Genomic DNA, 19,282 nt, shown 5'->3' on the forward strand with positions numbered 1-19,282 from the left:
ATGTGCGAGCGGCGCCGGCGGGCGGGGGCGGCGCGCCCGGCGCTGTGCGGGCGGCGCGGGCCGCGGGCGTCCTCGCGAGGCGGTGGCGGGCGGCGCGGAGAGGCCCCCACCCGCCCGGGGAGGGAGCGGGCGCTCGGCGCCGCGGCGCGGACTCGCGCCTCACCTCCCACACCCCCGCACACAAAGATGCCGCTCGGCTGAGGGAGCAGGCGCCCGCAGCCGGCGCGGGGGCGCACGGGGCGCGAACCCCGGGGACGCCGCCACAGGGACGCGCGCCCGCCGCCCCCGGCTCCCCGCAGCTGCATTGCCCGGCCCTCAGCCCGAGCGGCCGGCGAGAGATGCGGGGATGCGGGGGAGAGAGGAGGGGGACCCGGGTGCCCGGGGCAGAGCTTGTGGTAGCTCGGCCCCGTGGCATCATGGGGCATGTAGTCCGCCTCGTGGAACTGCGGGTGGCGGGGCGCCGGAGAAGGTCCCGCACGGTCCCCCTTGCTCCCATGAGCGGGTGGGGAGGGAGCCAGGGCTGACGGGAACGGAGACCGTGTCCTGACGCCGGGTGGGCCGGGGCGCACCCCCACCCACGGGCGTTTTGCCTTTTTGGGGGGAGGGAAGGGGCTACAGGCCTTGCTCAAGCCTTAGAGGGCGCGGGAAGCTGTGGCCTTCAGGACTGAGTTTGGGTCCCAGTGGAACGTGAGGGGGGATCCAGATTCCAAGAAGAGTGACTGATTTGGGGGGGGAACTCCTGAGAAAGGTGCGGGACAATAGTACCAGAGGTCGTTGGAGCAACCAGGGATCTGGCACGTGGAAGTATTATGTAGGAGTCGCCCCTGCCTTCTTTAGCAAATTAAATTCCACCTTCCACACTTGACATTCAAAGGGAAGGACCACTAAGGCTGGAAGGGCAGTCCCCCCCACCATTTGCTGTCCGCCGCAAGGACCAGAGTGGGGCTGGGCAGAGTAAGCAGCAGGTGGCGGCTTCCCACCTCCACTCAGTGTGGTCCCCTTAGGAGAGGAAGTGACTGATTCCGAGGCTGCGTCCTTCCTGAATAACCCCAGGGCAGAGAGGTCCTTCCAGAAGGGGCCCAGCAGACGCTGTGGTAAAAAGTGTAATTGACCTCTGGGGCTGCCTATTGCAAGGGCTGGAGTGACCTAGAGGCGTGGCCCAGTCCCTGGAGGGAGGAGGGATTGGGATCTTAAACCAGAGTTCGAATTCCTCTTTACTAACCGCTTGACCGTAAGCAAATTGCTTAAATTTTCTGCTTTCTCAGACCACTCACCTCTAAATGAGACTCTAAATACTACCTACTGGGGTGAGCTAAGGATAGTAACTGCCCTGGGAAACGGCACATCCCGCCCGCAACCCAGGCGGACTGAGACAGGTGGCGGGACCGGGCCCGGGCCCAGTGCCTTCTCGAGTCCACCCTAGAACAGGACAGGAATTAGGGATTCCATACCAGCCCTGCTTAGAACAATCCAAAAAGTGTTTGTGTGGGAGGTGCTAGCAAAAGCTTGCAAACTCTCCGCGCCTCTCTCAGGTTTCTTTGTGTGGTCTTCTCTCCCTCCTCCACACCCTGCGGTGCCAGGCCCAGGCGGGAAAGGATAAGGGAGGAGTGGACTGCCTCGCCCCTTTCTCCAGCCAGGGAGGAGCCGGCTGGCGTCTCCCGCAACCGGGGACCGCTGCCCACCTCTACCACGAGGGGTCAGCAGAGTGTTGTGGCTGCAGCCGGAGTTGGGGAGGGGGCTGGAGCGGGGGAGGGACAGCTAGGAGTGGCCGGGAGAATGCCTGTACATTTCCTCATTAAATTGTTTTTAGAACCTGGTCTGAGATTTCTCTTTTACCGTCCCGCTTCCTGAGGTGGCGACATCTCCAAAGGGAAATCCTGAAGTCCTTTTATTCCTAGTCCCAGGCGCAAAAGCTCTGCCGTGGCGGGGCCGGGGGCTTCCGGAACAAAGTTTGGAGAGTGTGGCTCTTCGCCTGGGCCACTCCCAGGTAGTCCCCGGGCCAGCCGGGAGGGGGAGCTGGCGGGCAGGAGGGGGCAACATGAATCATCCTCCTGAAAAGTGTTGAAGCTCTGGGAGAGGGGGAGCTCAGCCTGGACTGGGGGACCTAGACCCTTAGCAGCCGGGTTTCTTTGCCACGCGGCCCTAGACCAAACCCAGGTCGCTTTTCCTCCGGTCTGCGCGCTCCAGCTGCCACGTGCTCGAGACGCGCCCACACAGCGGAGAAACAAAGACAGCCAAGCGATGGGGCTGCCAGTAGCCGCCTCGACATTTAATAAATGAAATTCCATAGCTGGGGGTCGATCGGGGGTGAACCGGCGGCGACCTATCGTGGGCTGTGCGCCAGTGAGAGCGGCCAGGCCGCTCCTTTCCGTCGCCCAGCCTGGGGCCACCAAGCCCACGGACTGACTCCTTGGTGCGGGTGCAGCACCGGGCTCCCGCCGCCGCCGCCGCCCCCCACCCCCAACGCGAGGTATCTTTGCTCGCAGAAGCCCCGCCAGCTGAGCGGCTGGCAGTAGGGGGAGGGGAGGCCTGCAAAAAGATTTCTCTTAAAGGTGCGATTATAAATATACCCCGTGGATCGCGATTTCAAACAAACTTGTCAATCTGGGCTGCAGCAAAAGGCGATGGAGGCAGCTTTGCTTGTATTTCGGGTGGTGTGACTCATGAGCATTACTTGTCTCCCCCAGGGAAGCAGCCTGCCCACCCACAAGTCACTGCTGCTCTGGCACCGCTGGGATAAAATCGACCAAATCCCAAACCCCTGCCCAAGGACTCCCCTCCTTACCCCCTTGTTACTGAGGACTCCCTGCCCCTTGGGAGTACTCCCTTGATTCTGTCACCACTGTCCTAGCCCCCAGGCCTAGTCCTGGCCACCCCTGCCTCTTCCCCACAAGCGAAGTGCTCTTGGCATTTTGCTGCTGCAGGGATGGGGGCTGGGTGCACGCGGGGCACACGTGTATGGGGGAGCATGCTCAGTGCAGGGGTGCACCCACGTGCGGCCTGCGCCTCCGCTTCCTGTCCCCCACCTACGCCGTCTCCCTGTGAAGTCTAGGAAGAAAGGCCACCATAAGAAAAGGTCCCTGTATGTTCTATGCACACGCCCTGGACACACAAACCTGCGGTGGCCCAGAAACACCGTGGAGGTATACAAGACGAATGCAGAGTGGATATTACTGCACACAGGCACAGTGGTCACTCCTCGGGAGGTCTTTAAAAACAGATTCTTTCCTCTCGGGATGGAAGCATGGATGAGGTATAGATGTATTTTTAGCTGGGAGGCAGGGGAACACCTGGGCGTCCATATTGTTGGCGTTGTGCGTAATCAGCAAGGGTGTGACCACACGCACACCTGGACACACAGATGTGGATGCACGGGGGGGGGGGGGGGGTTCTCCCCCCCCCCCACAAAAGGGGGGGGACCCCAAACCACAGCCGTTTGACGAGGAAGGGGGCCTGGGCCTTCAGCTCCTTACCCTCTTCCCTGTTCCCCAAGGGTCACTGTCCCCGGGCCTGAGCCCCCTGGGCCACCCTCCACCTGGAAAGCGAAGGGGATGGGGCTGTGAGGGTAACTCACACTGCCACGGGGCCGAGGAGCGCGGGAGTAGAGGCCAGGGGCACAGGCGACGCCGCCCTCTCGGGCCTGCCTAGCGGCGGCCGCGGCCCCTTTAAACACCCCCGCCCCCTCCCGCCCGCGCTCCCGGCTTCCTTTCTCCGGGAGGCGCGGCCCGCAGGGCCCGGCGGCGGGGCGGGTGTGCAGGCTGCCCCTCCCCCGGTGGGCAGGGCCTGCGCCGCTTCCTGCAGGAGCGGCCCGGAGCCGCGCAGGGGGCGGAGAGAACGAGCGGCGAGCGGCGAGCGGCGGCAGGGCGGCGCGGGGCGGTGCGGGGCGGAGGGCGCCGGAGGGCGAGCGGGCAGGCGGGCACGGCGGGTTCCGGGCCAGCCCCGGGGGCGGACGGTTGGCCGGGCGCGCGGAGCCTAGCCGGGGCCTTGCCGGAGCCGGGCCGGGCAGCAGGGGCCGCCGCCGCCGCCCGGGCCCGCCGCCCGCGCCCCCCACGCTGGCCCAGAGGGCTGCGGCCGCGTCGCCGCTGAGGATGTCCCGGAAGGGGCCGCGGGCGGAGGTGTGTGCGGACTGCAGCGCCCCGGGTAAGCGGGGCCGGGCCGGGGGCGGGACCGCGCAGCGAGGCCGCCGGGCGGGCGCCGGGGCCTGGCGGGAGCGCCGTGCGGGGCCGGAGGGCGGGGCGGGGCTGGGGGCTGCGGCCTTCGGCCTCGGCCCCCGCCCGGGCCACTGCGGAGCCGCGTCCTTGGCGGGAGGGCCAGCTGGGGGGCCCCGGTTCCCTCGCGTCCGTGGACGAGCGAGGAAGGACATTCCCGGCGCCACCTCCCACCCCTCAGTCTGAGGGAGACAGGCAGCTAGCTGCACCCCCCCCTTCTATCTCTGTATCCCAACGGAAGCGCCAGCCTGGGGTGGCAGGAGGGCTGGGGCGGAGGCCAGCAAGGTTTAGGAGGTGGGGGCGAGTGTGGTTTTGTGTCATCTCAGTGCCACCCCCGCGTCTTGCACCTGCTGCTTGCATGGTCTGCGCGCCCGCTGAGGTGGCGGAGGTCAAGGGGCAGAGAGCTGGGCAGATGGGCCAGGGGAGGCCTGGATAGTGTTTCCTCGTGAGCAGATGACCTAGGACTCCCTGCCCCTGGTTCCCAAGGCCAGGGCTCCTTGCAGGGCCTGGTGTTGAGGGCCAGTCCAGCCTGGGCATCTTCTTTGAGGCATCCCCAGGCTGCCCAGGGGACTGGGAGCAACTAGACTCAGCTGTTCCTGTGCCCCAGGAAGGCCTGCTTCCAGGAGGTGGGCTGAGCATTGTCCCAGCTTTGGGCACAGACCCCTCCTAGCCCTGTAACCCAGTCTGGCCAGAAATGGGTAGGGAGCAGTACCCCCCCCCCCGCCCCCGCCCGGGTGCCTAGAGTCCCAGGGTCGGGCTGGCTTCCTGGCCTGCCTCTTGGCTGTATTTACTGTGGTGTTTCCCTTCTTCCCAGCAGTCAGGTCCAGGCTGATGTGAAACCCCCCTGAGCTGCTGAGGAAGTGAGGAGCAGTGACCTGAGAGGCTGCTACCTTCTGATGTGGGAGGACACTGCCAGTGATGGGGCTCAGCAGCTGGCCTGGGGAAGGAAACCCTGGCTCTTGTCCATCCTCTTTTTAAAAAAGGAGCCATCTCCCTGGGAGACCTCGGGGCAGGCTCGGTGTGTCTGTGAACTCCAGGGGGACTAAGGGCACAATTAAGTGTGAGAGTGTGAAGTGCTGTTTCGTGGACCCATAACTTCCAGCCTCCCTTTGGACAGACCCAAGACCCCAGCAGGCTGAGAACCACAGATACTCTGGTGGTTCTCATGGGTCCAAGCTAGAGTCTTGGGTGACTGTGGATGCCTGGCAGAGGCAGGGTACTCTGTGGGTGGTTGTGACCTGGGACTCCTGTCAGGGCATGTCACAGTCTGGAGGGCCCTGAAGAAGCCATCGGGGCTGATGTATCCTTACCCTAATGAGCCGGAGACCGTGATCTCCTTCCCCTAGCCACATGCCGGTCTGGGGGTGGAAGGGGTAAGAGGAGAGCTTGCCCTCTCTGTCCCAGGCTGTTCTGTACCTCTAGGGGGGCCCGCGTAGCGTGGGGGTGGGGACATAGGGTCCAGAAGGATCGGGAGGAGGGTGCTTAGCAGACATTCATCCTATCTGCTCACTCTGTGAGCCATGGTAAGACTTTCCTCACTCTGGGCCTCAGTTTGAAGCCTCTGGATGCTGAATGGGTTCAGGGAGGAGTGGTGTGTATCTGATGTCTTGGATTGCTCAGTTCCTGTCTGCAGTCATTGTCCCCCAGAGACCTTGGTGCGCCAGGTACCTCCTTTTCCCCTGATCCAGGATACAGGTCAGGAAGCGGCAGGTGGTGAGGTAGGCAGGGTGCTGACAAAGTCTTACACATCACCCTACCCCAGCACCTGGCATGGTGTCTGGCACATGGCAGGCACTCCCTGAGTGTTTGGATGCTTGTCAGGACCCCAGCTGGCTACTTGGGGCTACCCCATTCCCCCACCATCTGATGTGAGGAGTGGCATACTCAGTGTGGGCACTGTACCACCAGGTACAAGGCTTGAGGGTAATCAACAGTTGGGACCCCACTGGCCTCTGCCTCCTACCCGGTCATAGGCTTCTCTGGCTGTGAAAGGGCTTCCAGCCCTAGGAGTGGGGCTGTGGCCTTTTGGTGGTTGATTAACGTGGGGAGGCCATGGAGGTGAAAGGTGAGGTCCAGGTGACCCCGAAGGTCCGCGTGCTCCCCCTGTTTCCGGGCCTGGGCATACAGGTGACAGGGGCATTTTGTAAGGCAGCTGGACATGCCATGGTTGCTGTGGCAGCTGGTGCTCCCTCATCAGGTGCCATATGTGTACCTGCCTGCCATGGGAGTCCAAGGGAGGGGCAGGAGTCAAGGAACCCTGGAGAATGTGTTCTCCCCCCTTCCTTCCCCTCCACTCACTCTGCCACACAGTCCCGGCCCAGCCCAAGGGCCTGCTCCTCATCCCATGGGTCTCCATCTCAACTTTCCCACCTTGGCAGCCCAGGTCCCAGGAGTGAAGACCTCGGGGTGCCTGTCCTGCAGGCACTTGGGTGAGCAAGGATGGCTCCTGGCTAGGGACATTTTGGAAACCTGCAGGCTCATTTATTTCTTCACAGTGTAGATTGTGGGGTGGGGTGAATAGGGGGGCTTTCTTCCTCTTTTTTTGAGGTTTAACTTATGCACAGCAAAGTTCCTGCACCTTACTGTTTAGCCTGGTGAGTTTTTACAGTCTGTATACCTGTGTAACCGCCATTCCAGTCAAGAGTTAGAGCATTTCTATCACCCTCTGGGCCTTTCCTCTGCCTCCTCCCAGTCAACACCCCCCAGAGGTAACGGCCACCCTGACCTTTATCCCCATGGATTAGTCTAGCTTGCTTTCAAGATGGTGGGCTTTTCCCTCTTTTCTAGTGAGGCTCTGCTCCGGAGACCCTGGCCCTTCTAGCAGACCTACTGCCCCTGGAGGCCCCGTAATGGCTTTGGGTGGTGACATGAATTCACCTTAGTAGAGGCCTCCATGGGTAACGTTATGGCAGGATCCCTCCTACCACTTGCCCCCACGTTCCAGACCCCCTGTCCTGAGGCCGAAGCCCGGGGAGGAAGGTTGGCAGGATGCTGAGGAGGTCATCATATCTCTTAAACCTTATGTTCCCTGGGGGCGCCTGGCTAGCTCAGTCAGTAGAGCACGTGACTCTTGATGTGGTGAGTTCAAGCCCCACTCTGGGCCATTGGGCATGAAGCCTACTAAAAACAAAACAAAACAAAACAAAACACCTTATGTCCCTGTCCTTTCTACCGCAGGTTTGATCTAGGGAGCCTCTTGGGGGCAAGGGTCCCTTAACCATTTGACTTAAAGAAACGCTTCTGGCCTGAGGAACTGGCTTAGGTCGGGCTTAGGGGCTCTGGCTGGGGTAGGCCCAAGGCCCCTTGGGCATATAAGTAGGTCGTAGGGTTAGGGTGGGTTTTTCATCTGTGTAATCAAGAACTGAGCTGGTGCCGGGGTGCCCCGGGCCAGGACAGTGTCGCCTGTTCAACCTTCCTATTTCAGGTCACTGTGGAGGAGAGGTAGGACCCCCTGCCCCAGGCTGGGGGAGTGCTGAGCAAAGCCTGGGACCCTGTTCCGCAAATCCTAATCTCTTGGCCCCTGCCATATTCAGAGGCTCACCATGTCTGGCTGGGCTCTGGATAACTGTGCAGCCCTCTCAGGCCTGGCTTCTCCAGTAGGACCGTGGGCCTGGGGTGGAGACCTCAGGGCGTCCCATTTATGATCCTGGCCTGGGCGGCTCCCCACTTACAGGAAACCCCACCATTTCAACAAGAGGAATTTAGGCTGCGTCATTTCCAGCTTCCTGCTTGAGCTGCTGGAGGTGGCTGGCGGGCAGACCCCTCACCCAGTGGTGCTTGGGAGTGGGGGGAGGGAGCTTTCCATGTGCCTCACTGGGGTCCCTCCCTGTTTGGGTAAAGCCAATAGAGTGTCCTGGGGCTCCCCCTCTTGGCACAGGCGGTAGGTCCCTTCCTCACGGGCCCCTAGGATCAGCTCCCAGAAAGGTGTATGGCAGGCACCTTGTTGCCCTGTGTTTTGGGGGGATGCCTAAAGAAGCCCAGACCCAAAGAGCTGAACCCCATCTTTTGCTTCTTGTTTCTTCCTCTCCCCATCGAGGGGATACTGGCTATAGGCAGAACTCAGGCTGCACCTTGACTCAGTCTCCTTACAATTCCCCTGGGAACTTCTACGGAAGTCTTTGAGGGGAAGGGTCTGAGAATCGCCTCCTGGTTGGAGAGGCCCTCATTACCCCAAGCCTGTCCCTCCCCTGGGGGGCCCACTTCTGGACTCCCTGAGCACTGCCAGGCAAGGCAGAGAGCCAGTCCCCCACTCCACCCTCCCCACAGGGCTTCCTGAGACTGGGGCAGGGGGCCTGGGCAGAGCACAGTGTCCTGGGAGAGAGGCTCCCTGCCCCCACTCTCTGGAGGCACACAATGGCTGCTTTCTCCCCCATGACCTTTCCAAAGCCTGAGCTGTATACAGCTGTCTCCTCCCCATCTCCCAAGGGGCCCAGGATGGGTGGCATCTCCCCTGCCCTTGTAAAGGACCCCAGGAGCTCCCACCCTGTCCCGGCCCCTCCTTGTCGCCAAGGTTTGCTTCTCCCCAAGGAGTGGAGTGGCTTCCAGGGCCCTTGCCCACTTGAGGCTTCCCCCTTAGGGGCAAAAGCAGAAGGAGAGCAGTGGGTATGACCATGGCCTGGTGTCTGGCATCTCAGTGCCTGGTTCCACATCCCAGCAATCCCAGTCATTAGCTGTGTGACCTTGAGCAAGCACTCTAACCTCTCTGAGCCACTGTTTCTCATTGTAAAGCAAGGATAGCATTTCCTGCCTTGCCTGACAGGGGTGAGAGCGTGTGTACAGGTCCAGCTTGTACACAGTGGGTATCCAGCATTAGTTCTTTTGCCCTCCCCGGCCCTATTTAGTGGGGCTACAGCTCAGCCCATCAGTGATGCTGGCAGGGGGCTCAGCATGAAGAGGCCTCTTCCCTGCCAAGATGAGGGTGGAGGCAGGACCCCGTGGAAGGGCCCGGGGGTCCCACAGAAGCCTGGGTGCAGGAGGGATGTGGCACAGCCCAGACACAGGAGGGGTGCCTAGGGCTGTCCGGCAGGTGACAGCAGAGTTGCATCCGCTCGGGGCCTCCTGCCTTCCGTGGGGAAGGGCTGGGCTGGCTGTCTTGCTCCCTGGGACAGGCTGCAGAATAGGAAGACATGCCCGCTGTGTCGGCCCTGGGGGCCCTGAGGGCCCCTCCCCACCCCCCCAGACAGGCAGCTGTCAGTCACCTGCTGTGCGCCTCTGGGGAGATCCCTCCTACACGGTAGCTCAGCTTCCTCATCGGTGACCCGTGTGTCCCTTCCCAAAGCTCCTGGGGCTTTAGGAAGCTGAGTGAGGGACTGTGTCAGCCTACTGTGGGCCCAGAGCAGGTGCCCAGGACACACTGGCCCTGATTGGGCCTTGGCTGACCCCCTGCTCCCACCCCGACAGACCCCGGCTGGGCCTCCATCAGCAGGGGGGTGCTGGTATGTGACGAGTGCTGCAGCGTGCACCGGAGCCTGGGCCGCCACATCTCCATCGTCAAGCACCTTCGCCACAGCGCCTGGCCCCCCACGCTGCTGCAGGTACGGGGCTAGGCCAGGCGGGTCCTCGGGTGGCACAGAGTGTGCTGAGCAGAGACACATTGCCCCCCCCCCCCCCCCCCCCCCCCACCCCCCCCCCTCGGTTTTGGCGCTCCCGGGGGGGGGGGGCAGCCCCCCCCCCCCATGGGGCAGAACCCAGCCCTGACCCTTTCCACCCGTTCTTGCTTGCCGTGCACACAGGCCGGGGCCCTCTCCCCAGCTCTGCCGCTCACTAGCTTGGCCACATAGCACGGAGTGGGTCACTTCACTTCTCTGAGCCTTGGCACGCTTGCCGTGCGGCCTGAAGTGCTACACAGGACCCAGGTGCCCTGGCGGCCCGACTGGGTGGAGGTGTGATGGCGGCAGGCGCGCGGCAGGGCCCTGGGTCCTGTCTCCAGCCACGCCGGCTGTGGCCAGCGCGGCGGTGTTTCCCCCAGGAGCCAGTGCGCGGTGGGCACTCCTGACTTGGCGCCTCTTCCCTGCAGATGGTGCACACGCTCGCCAGCAACGGGGCCAACTCCATCTGGGAGCATTCCCTGCTGGACCCCGCGCAAGTGCAGAGTGGCCGGCGCAAAGCCAACCCCCAAGACAAAGTCCAGTGAGTTGGGCTTGGAGGGGTGGTGGCAGGGGCTGCCTGGCCTGGGACGCGGATCCGGGAGGCGGCCAGGTGACTAGCCTCTCCCACTCTCCTCCCCACTGCGTCCTGTGTGGCCTGCCCAGCCCCATCAAGTCAGAGTTCATCAGGGCCAAGTACCAGATGCTGGCGTTTGTGCACAAGCTTCCTTGCCGGGACGATGATGGCGTCACCGCCAAAGACCTCAGCAAGGTTGGAGGGGCCCCCACGGGGGACGGGTGGGCCTCCTCTCTTGTCACCCGCGACACCCTGATGGCCTTCTCCTTCATCACCACCGAGCCCTAAGCGCCAGAGGCAGTCAGGTCCGGCAGGAATAGTGGGCACAGCAGGGGGATGCGATTGCATGGTCAGGCGGCACGTGGCCAAGGCCCCTCAGCTCCTCAGTGGACACTCTAGGGCTAAAATCCCCCAGCCGCCATCCGAAAGGGGTCATTTCTTAGCCAGTCAGGGCCTCAGTTTCCTGCTGTGTAAAATGGGAAAGAAAGAACAGCATCTCCCTCATAGACCAGATCCTGTCTCGAGCAGAGCTCACAGCACAGGTAGATGGTGACTGATAGCAGGGCAAGTCCTCTGTCCCCCTATACCCCGACTCCAGCTGGGTCCCTTGGAGCCGCTAGGAGTCCCAGCAGCTGCCTCACTTGGTACAGCTTGGGGGGAGGGGGGCTCACACGCACATTTGTTGCACACTCTGCTCCTTGCAGCAACTGCACTCGAGCGTGCGGACGGGCAACCTGGAGACGTGTCTGCGCCTGCTGTCCCTGGGTGCCCAGGCCAACTTCTTCCATCCAGAGAAGGGCACCACACCTCTGCATGTGGCTGCCAAGGCAGGGCAGACACTGCAGGCTGAGCTTCTTGTAGTGTATGGGGCTGATCCCGGCTCCCCTGATGTCAATGGCCGCACACCCATTGACTATGCCAGGTGAGGTTCGGATGATGGGTGAGGCTCGGGCGGGTGGGGGTGGTAGACGGCTGCTGCAGGGCTGAGGCACGCCCCCTCCCCACAGGCAGGCGGGGCACCACGAGCTGGCGGAAAGGCTAGTCGAGTGCCAGTATGAGCTCACTGACCGGTTGGCCTTCTATCTCTGTGGACGCAAGCCGGGTGAGCGGAGCTCGGGGCAGGTCCGGCTGGGCCAGGCAGGTGGGACCCGGACACACCCCAGCAGCAGGTGCCATGGCGACAAAGCCGGCTGGGGAACACTGTTGCTAGGCAACTGGCTCCTGTGAAATTGATGCGGGCTCTTGGCTACAGCCCACTGGGATGGGGGGGGGCTAACTTCAGGCAGCTCCCAGGGCTCTGGGGGGGGTGGCCTGCCCTCCGCCCTGTCCCCTGACACTTCTGGGTGCCAAGCCCTGCTCACGGCAGTGAGGGGGACTCCCAGCTGCTGAGGCCACCCCGCACCAGTGACTTGGCATTTTTATTTTTGTTCAGATCACAAGAATGGGCATTACATCATCCCACAGATGGCTGACAGGTGAGTGCCCACCTGATGCCCCTTCCCAGAGGCTGTTGGATGTCACGGGGGTGCCTGGGCCCCAGAGCCTCCAGCCCTCCCTCTCCTAGGCTTTAGGGTCCCCCACCCTTCAGGGGCCCTGTCCAGTCCTCACTCCCCGATGCTGGGCCCCAAGGCAGGTGAGAAATGTCAGCTCGGCATGGGGCCAGCCCAGCCTGAGCCCCACGGCCGTCCCACACAGGCTTGAGTCCCAGAAACACCCGCCCTAGGAGTGGTAGATTGCTGCCTTCTGTTTCCAGGGGCCCTCACCCCACTGTAAAATCTTTAGACAAGTGAAAAGACTATGGGCTCCAGTAAGACGGTGGGATTTGACTAACTTTGGGACCACTGACCAGGCCTCTGGTGCGCTCAGAAATTGTGCCGGGGCTGGGGGAGCAGGGCACAGCACAATTGAGGTGTTTCTGCCTCTGATCTGAAAAACCTCAGGCGCTTCGGCTGGAGGGGGGGGAGGGGAGGAGACTTGCTCAGCTCACAAGATGGATGCTTGCGCCACCTGGTGGCCACCTCTGGTGGCCAAGCTTTGCCAAGCCTTGCCTGCTGGCTTGGATCGCAGAGAGTGGAGGCTCCCTCCTCCTCCAGGAGCCAGTGTGGGCAGATGGGGATGGTCAGGCCTAGGCACCCTGGATCTTTGAATCCAGACCCCCTCTGTTCTGAGACGCCGGGACTCCCTCCTGCTTCTCTGGTCTTACTCCGCCTGGTGTGCGCACCTGCTTGTATGTCTGGTGTGTCTGTTACAAACAGATCTGGGCGCGGTCTCAGTGAAATGGTGACCAAGCACCTTCCCAGTGCCAGCGACTGTTCCTGGCCCCGAGACACGGGTGACTCAGACGTGATCTCTGCCCTTAAGGAGCTTACAGTCTAGAGAGGGAGGCAACCTACTCAGACAGCTCTAGTTCAGTGGCCGGGGGGGAGGGGGTGCAGCGAGAGAAGTAAAGGCAGAGACAGTATAAAGGAGCAGAGCCGTGCTGGGCCCTGCGGTCTGTCCGTGCGACTGGAGCACAGCGTGAGGAGCAGGACTGGAGGAGAGACGGTCGAGAGGTTCTGAGCACCGATGTGTGCAGTCGGCTCTGCCATTTATTGGCTGTTTGACTTCAGGCAGGCTGCTTAACCTCTCTGAGTCTTAGTTATCTCGTGGAAACGAGGGCCACGGTGCCTACCTTTTCGGGGCATTGAGAGGATAAAGTAAGATAATGCGTGCTAAGCCCGTAGCATATTTCTTAAGTGAGCTTTTGGTAGGAGCACGGCTGAAGTCTGCCATAAGTATCTTTTGTTACTGAGCCGTTCTTAAGGCCGGGGTGGTGGGGCCTGATGTGTCAGAAAGATCACCCTGGCTGCTAGCTGGAAACAGGGATTGTAGGGGCGAGCCCGGAAGTGGGAAGATGGATGAAGAAACTGATGCAAAGGCCCCGGGGAGGAGGGACTGATGGCAGGACGTGGGGAAAGCTCCACCGGGGCTTGAGGGTGAGGGGACTTCCGGTGAGCCCTGGGAGCAGGCGCTGGTGCTGGGTGAGTGGGGCTCGAGGGAGAGAGCAAGCCGGGCTAGGAGCAGGTTGAGGGGGAGGATGAGTTCCGTCGTGTGCGCGGAGATGGGTGTGAGCTTGCCGTGGGTGCTGCTGGGTAATTGCTGCCTCTGTCCTGTTCTTTCCTCTGCTGCCTCTCTCTGGACTTAGATCTCGGCAAAAGTGCATGTCTCAGAGGTATATGGTGCCTGCCGCGGGAGCAGGCTCTGGAGGGGGGCGCGGGAGGGGGGGGGGGGTGTTGGTGTGCAGCATCTGGGGTGTTGTCTTCCCGGGATTCCCTGCATGTTCGGGAGTCACGGCGGGGGCCTGGCCACCTCTCACGCCTGCCCTTCCCGTCTCCCTCCGTCATCCACAGCCTAGACCTGTCCGAGTTGGCCAAAGCCGCCAAGAAGAAGCTGCAGGCGGTGAGTCACCATCTCTGACCCTCGACCCCTGCCATCGCTCCCCCTTCCTCTGACCTGGTGTCCTTTTCCAAGTTTTCCAAGTCTTGGGCCTGCCCCTCACTCTAGCCTTTCTGGCTCCCTGCCCCCCACTTCCCTGCCTTTTGTCTCTGACCCTGCCCTCCGCTGGGTCCAGGGCCCTAGCTCCACCTCTGACCTACGGGGGCACTAAGTGTTCTGATCTGGCCTCCCTTCTGTCCTCGCTCCACCGTGGAGCTTGACAGAGACCCCTGCCCCAGTTTCCAGTTCTGAGACGGGGGGTGGGGGGAGGCGGGCTGGGCAGCGCAGGGGACACAAGCCGTTTCCCACATCTTATGACCTCCTGCTTGAGCTGGCCTTGTCAGCACTGGGGACCAATTGATCTGACAAAGTCTGGGTCCCCCTCTTTGCCTCTAGCTCAGCAACCGGCTTTTTGAAGAACTTGCCATGGATGTGTATGACGAGGTGGATAGAAGAGAAAATGACGCCGGTGAGCCAAGAGGGCATCCAAGGTCACGGGTGGGTGCTGGGAGGGGCCGGGGCCTTTCCGGGCGGCGGACTGAGAGGGTGCCTGGGTGCAGTGGGCCCAGCAGGTCTGCATATCGGCCCCTGCTGCCTGTGAGCGGCCTGGCCAGCAGCCTCCCGGCCGCCGGGCGGAGCGTGCTGAGTTGGAGGCAGCCAGCCTGTTCCTCCGCCCCCAGCGGAGGGCCTGGGGCTCATCTCTGCTCTGGCTGCCTCCCACTCTGGCTCACTCCCCAGTCCCACTCCACCCCCCTACATCACTCCTTCCTGACCACAGCTAGATTCCAGCCCAAACTCTGGGCTGGGCCTGGCAAGGAGTCGCCTTGTTCTGTTCGTCATCGGCCTAGCCGGCCTCGCCCAGCCTTGCCCTCACCCAGCCTTGCTTCTGTGGTCTGAAGACCACCCCTGTTTTGAACACGAGCACTTGGTGGGCGTGGGGAGGAGCGAGGAAGGCTGCGCCCGGCACTTCCCCACCTCCGCCCCGCGGGCCTGGCCACGGTGGACGCTCCAGACGATTTGCTCCCTGCTCCTCCCCCACAGTGTGGCTGGCTACCCAAAACCACAGCACCCTGGTGACGGAGCGCAGTGCTGTGCCCTTTCTGCCTGTGAACCCCGAGTACTCAGCCACACGGAATCAGGTGAGGGGGCTGGGTGGGGGGCTTGGGGCAGTCTCCTCCCTTCCGGGGGTCGCCAGCTCTGTGGGTCCTGCCCTTCCTCGGCGGCTGCTGACTGGGCTGCCGCCTGGGCCTGCTCTTCTCCCCTGGCCCAGGCCTCCCTCAGGGCTCTGCTGGCACTGGGATTTGGAAATGGGGAAGAAGCTGGGTGTTTTGAGCACTTGCTGAGCAGCCTCTGGGGGGCATTCCAGCCTCTTCTCGAGAGCTCCCCTAGGCACCCAGAATCCATGTCATCCCTGACCCCCTGCTCTGGCCATGAGCCAGATAACAGGGGACTCCCTGACAACTTTGTTCCCACCCCACCCCATCTATCAGCTGTAAGGGGGCCCGTCATGCCAGCCGGGTTCTTTCTGCCTTGTAGGGGCGGCAGAAGTTGGCCCGCTTTAATGCCCGAGAGTTCGCCACCCTCATCATAGACATTCTCAGTGAGGCCAAGCGGAGACAGCAGGGCAAGAGCCTGAGCAGCCCCACAGGTGGGAAGGGCATGGATAGGGCTGCGGGCAGTGGGCACTTTTCTAGAATATTCTCTTTCATGGGTCCTTTTTGGGGTGGCATGATAGAAGGGTTGTGTGGCTGAATCCTGAGTGACAGGACTGTGCCCTCAGACAACCTCGAGCTCTCTGCGCGGAGCCAGAGCGACCTCGACGACCAGCACGACTACGACAGTGTGGCCTCGGACGAGGACACGGACCAGGAGCCCCTGCGCAGCGCTGGTGCCACTCGGAACAACCGGGCCCGGGTCTGAGCACCGCCCCGCCCCGGGCCTCCGACGAGGCCTGCCTCTATCCCCCTCTAGCCTGGGGCTTCGGGGACAAGTGGGCTGGTTATGGCCTTGAGAAGAGCCTTCTGCGGGCGTTCACCCCCTGCCCCTGATGGCTGACTAGCCTCTGTCTCACTCTGCAGAGCATGGACTCCTCAGACCTGTCCGACGGGGCCGTGACTCTGCAGGAATATCTGGAGCTGAAAAAGGCTCTGGCTACCTCCGAGGCAAAGGTGCAACAGCTCATGAAGGTCAACAGCAGCTTGAGTGATGAGCTCCGGAGGCTGCAGAGGGAGGTAAGGGCAGCAGCACTTACCCAGGATGCTAGGACTGGGGGCTCCCAGCATCCTGGTCGCGGAGGGTCCCCTGCTCCCGGAGGTGGGGCTGCTGCCTAGAGCCTCGGGAGGTCCTGACACCGCCGTGCACTCTCAGATCCACAAGCTGCAGGCAGAGAATTTGCAGATCCGGCAGCCGCCAGGGCCGGTGCCCACACCCCCACTGCCCAGCGAGCGGGCAGAACATACATCGATGGGGCCTGCTGGGAGCGCCCACCGCAGGGACCGCCAGGCCTTCTCCATGTATGAACCAGGCTCCGCCCTGAAGCCCTTTGGGGGCCCACCTGGGGACGAGCTCACCACCCGGCTCCAGCCTTTCCACAGCACTGTGAGTTGCCTGTGGGTGTCCAGGCCTGGGGGAGACAGGGTGGGAGCTGCCGTGGAGCCCTCCGTGATGGTGCCTACTGTGCCATCCCCCAGGAGCTGGAGGACGACGCCATCTATTCAGTACACGTCCCCGCCGGCCTTTACCGGGTAAGCAGGGCCTGGGGGAAGCGGGTCCATGTCTGCGGGTCGGTTCTGAGCCCCAGTGGGTGCAGCTTTTGTGCTGGCTGCTGGGCACAGAGGTGACCCGCGCTGCTGGGAAGCTGGAAGGCGGGTGGCAGGGAGGAAAAGCTGACTCCAGCCCTCCCGGCTTTCAGATCCGGAAGGGGGTGTCGGCCTCTGCCGTGCCCTTCACTCCCTCCTCCCCACTCCTGTCCTGCTCCCAGGAAGGAAGCCGCCACACGGTAACGTTCCCATGCCCGGTGCCCAAGGGGACAGGCCGAATGAGGTGTGTGCGTGGACAGCCGTGGGCTGTGTGCACCTGTGAATGTGTACGTCACCTCCTCCCCCTTCCCTGATCCTCCAGAGCAAGCTTTCCCGCCACGGCAGCGGTGCTGACAGCGACTACGAGAACACGCAAAGCGGGGACCCACTGCTTGGGTGAGGCACCCCTGGGAGGAAGGCAGAGTGGGCCCTGGCGTGTCCGTGAGGGTGCAGGCAAGCGGCCTCACCGCGGGAATGTCTCTTTCTAACCCCGGCCTCAGACTGGAAGGAAAGAGGGTTCTGGAGCTGGGCAAGGAAGAAGACTTCCACCCAGAGTTGGAAAGCCTGGATGGAGACTTCGACCCTGGGCTTCCCAGCACAGAGGATGTCATCCTGAAGACGGAACAGGTCACCAAGAACATTCAGGAATTGTTGCGGGCTGCCCAAGAATTCAAGCATGACAGGTATGGGGGTGGGACGCAAGGCTCACAGCAGCGCCTGGCTGTTGCGAAGGGGAAGGGCGGCCGGTGCTCCGCTGTCCCTGCAAACCCTCCTGATTTTTACCCCCCCTTCCTCCAAAGCTTTGTGCCCTGCTCAGAGAAGATCCATTTGGCTGTGACTGAGATGGCCTCTCTCTTCCCCAAGGTACAGGGGCCTGAAAGAGGAGCAGGGTTGGGAGGGTCTCCGGGTGGGGCGGGCGCAGGGAATGTGACTGCTGCCTGGGTGCGGATGAGGACACGCCAGGCCACGTCTGTGGCTCGTGGTTTGAAGTCCGAGGCACAGCTCCCTCCTCCCGTGCAGAGGCCCGCCCTGGAGCCTGTGCGTGGCTCGCTGCGACTGCTTAATGCCAGCGCCTGCCGGCTGCAGAGCGAGTGCCGGAAGACCGTGCCCCCAGAGCCCGGCGCCCCTGTGGACTTCCAGCTGCTGACTCAGCAGGTGATCCAGTGCGCTTATGACATCGCCAAGGCTGCCAAGCAGCTAGTCACCATCACCACCCGAGAAAAGAAGCAGTGACCACTCTCCCTGCACCCTCACCTGCACCCTGGGACCTCACTGGCCGTGGGAGCTGGGCCACTCCAAACACTAATCCCCACCCCCAACAGAGCCACTGGCGCAAGTGCCCTTCGTGCTGCCACTTCCCCTGGCAGCCAGGCGCCCTGGTGCCCACCCCCCCCCCCGCCCCCCCCCTCCCTGCCCCCCCCCCCGGCCCTACCCCCCCCCCCCCCCCCCCCCGCCTCCCCGTGCAGGGGCCTGTAAGGCATCACTCCCAGCCCCTAGCCCTCTGGGACACCCTCAGCAAAGGGTCGGGTAGGGACACTCCAAGTGGGGCCATTCCCCCTACAGGCACCCCACCCCCATGAGCCAGTTCAGCCCTATTGGGGGCTGAGCGGGGGCATCCCCTCCTTTGTACATAATCTCTGGATGTCCCCGCCCTGTAGCCACCAGCCCCCCTGCTGCTCTCCTTTAATGCCAAACGGCCCCTGCCTAGAGCACAGGCCCCAACCTGTGTTCCCAGGGTCCCTAGCAGCAAACACTGGAAATTGTTTTGTTTTGTTTTGTTTTTTTCCTCTCTCTTCTCTTTCACTCCTTAATTTTAACATTGTGGTAACTGAGTGTCCCTGCGTGCCTGTGTGCGTGTGCGGGGCGGCAGTGCCGTTCCGGAGGCCTGGCCCATCTGGAGTTCTGTGAAGGGTGAGGGGACCGGAGCAGCAGGACCAGTGTTGGGGGTCAGCCCCCCCTTCCCCATTCTCGGGGCCAGGGACTGCTGGTAACCAGCTGGGGTCCAACCCATTGCCTCCCCTCATCTGTGCCCCCACTCCTGCCCCTTTCTCCATGAACTTAAACAAAAACCACTTCCCTGCATCTCACCCCCCCTCCCTTGTGGAGGGGTCTGTGCTGGCTGGGGCAGAAAACTGAGCACCTGAGCCTGGGGCTGGCTCCCCAGGGTCCCTGACTCAGCTGAGAGCCCCCTCCCCATAACCTCTGAGAGGCCAGCACCTGCGCCGCGGCGTCCGGATATCTGGCATCTGGGCTGCCGCCTGGGAGGCCGGAGACGCAGATGGCAGGGCCTGCCAGCTCTCCTCCCTGTCCCACGTCTGTCCTGGGGGCCAGGCTTTGCTTGTGTGGTGGTGGGTGGGCTGACTGTCAAGAAGTGTGTCATGTACATTTGTATCAAAAATAAATAAGTGACCATGTGTTGTTGCTGACGCTTAGAGAATTCGGGGACCTGGTGGGGGGGATTGGGGAGGTGGCAGACACGAGAAGGAGAAAGACCAACCTGGCAAGAGCACGAAGCAAATGAAGACTCCAGCTGCTGTAGACCCAAAACTATGGAAGCCCTTGTGTTCTAGAAAAGGAGCTGGGTGGTTTCTGTAATTACCACCACCCCCCCTCCCCACCGTGGTAGCAGGCCAGGTTCTC

General features: G+C 62.5%; 1 protein-coding gene across 3 annotated transcripts; it reads left to right on the forward strand.

Moving 5' to 3' along the window:
* The first annotated feature begins 3,840 nt into the window (after positions 1-3,840).
* On the forward strand, positions 3,841-19,056 carry GIT1 (GIT ArfGAP 1). Of its 3 annotated transcripts, none has more exons than XM_025851409.2 (21): positions 3,841-4,140; positions 9,609-9,742; positions 10,225-10,337; positions 10,460-10,565; positions 11,075-11,292; positions 11,378-11,472; positions 11,803-11,845; positions 13,555-13,581; positions 13,760-13,808; positions 14,241-14,313; positions 14,886-14,983; positions 15,381-15,492; positions 15,625-15,758; positions 15,923-16,075; positions 16,212-16,442; positions 16,535-16,588; positions 16,756-16,842; positions 16,965-17,038; positions 17,143-17,325; positions 17,443-17,506; positions 17,663-19,056. In XM_025851409.2, exons 1-21 carry the CDS (start codon positions 4,089-4,091, stop codon positions 17,873-17,875), a joined length of 2,313 nt encoding a protein of 770 aa, XP_025707194.1. In that variant the 5' UTR covers positions 3,841-4,088; the 3' UTR covers positions 17,876-19,056. The 3 variants fall into 3 exon arrangements, with proteins under 3 accessions (XP_025707194.1, XP_025707193.1, XP_073735447.1); XM_073879346.1 differs by lacking the exon at positions 3,841-4,140 and adding an exon at positions 6,784-6,802; XM_025851408.2 differs by lacking the exon at positions 13,555-13,581 and having other exon boundaries at positions 3,966-4,140.
* The last annotated feature ends 226 nt before the right edge of the window (positions 19,057-19,282 follow it).

This window comes from Callorhinus ursinus, unplaced genomic scaffold (assembly GCF_003265705.2).
Source record: "Callorhinus ursinus isolate GAN/ISIS: 27379988/994484 unplaced genomic scaffold, GSC_fseal_2.0 scaffold34, whole genome shotgun sequence".
In the NCBI taxonomy this organism is placed as follows: domain Eukaryota; kingdom Metazoa; phylum Chordata; class Mammalia; order Carnivora; family Otariidae; genus Callorhinus; species Callorhinus ursinus.

Bases quoted from the DNA above. Each gene is read 5' to 3' on its own strand.
- GIT1 (XM_025851409.2), top strand. From the start codon at position 4,089: ATGTCCCGGAAGGGGCCGCGGGCGGAGGTGTGTGCGGACTGCAGCGCC. The intron at 11,293-11,377 runs GTGAGGTTCGGA...CCCTCCCCACAG, and splicing joins ACACCCATTGACTATGCCAG to GCAGGCGGGGCACCACGAGC. The intron at 14,984-15,380 runs GTGAGGGGGCTG...TCTGCCTTGTAG, and splicing joins ACTCAGCCACACGGAATCAG to GGGCGGCAGAAGTTGGCCCG.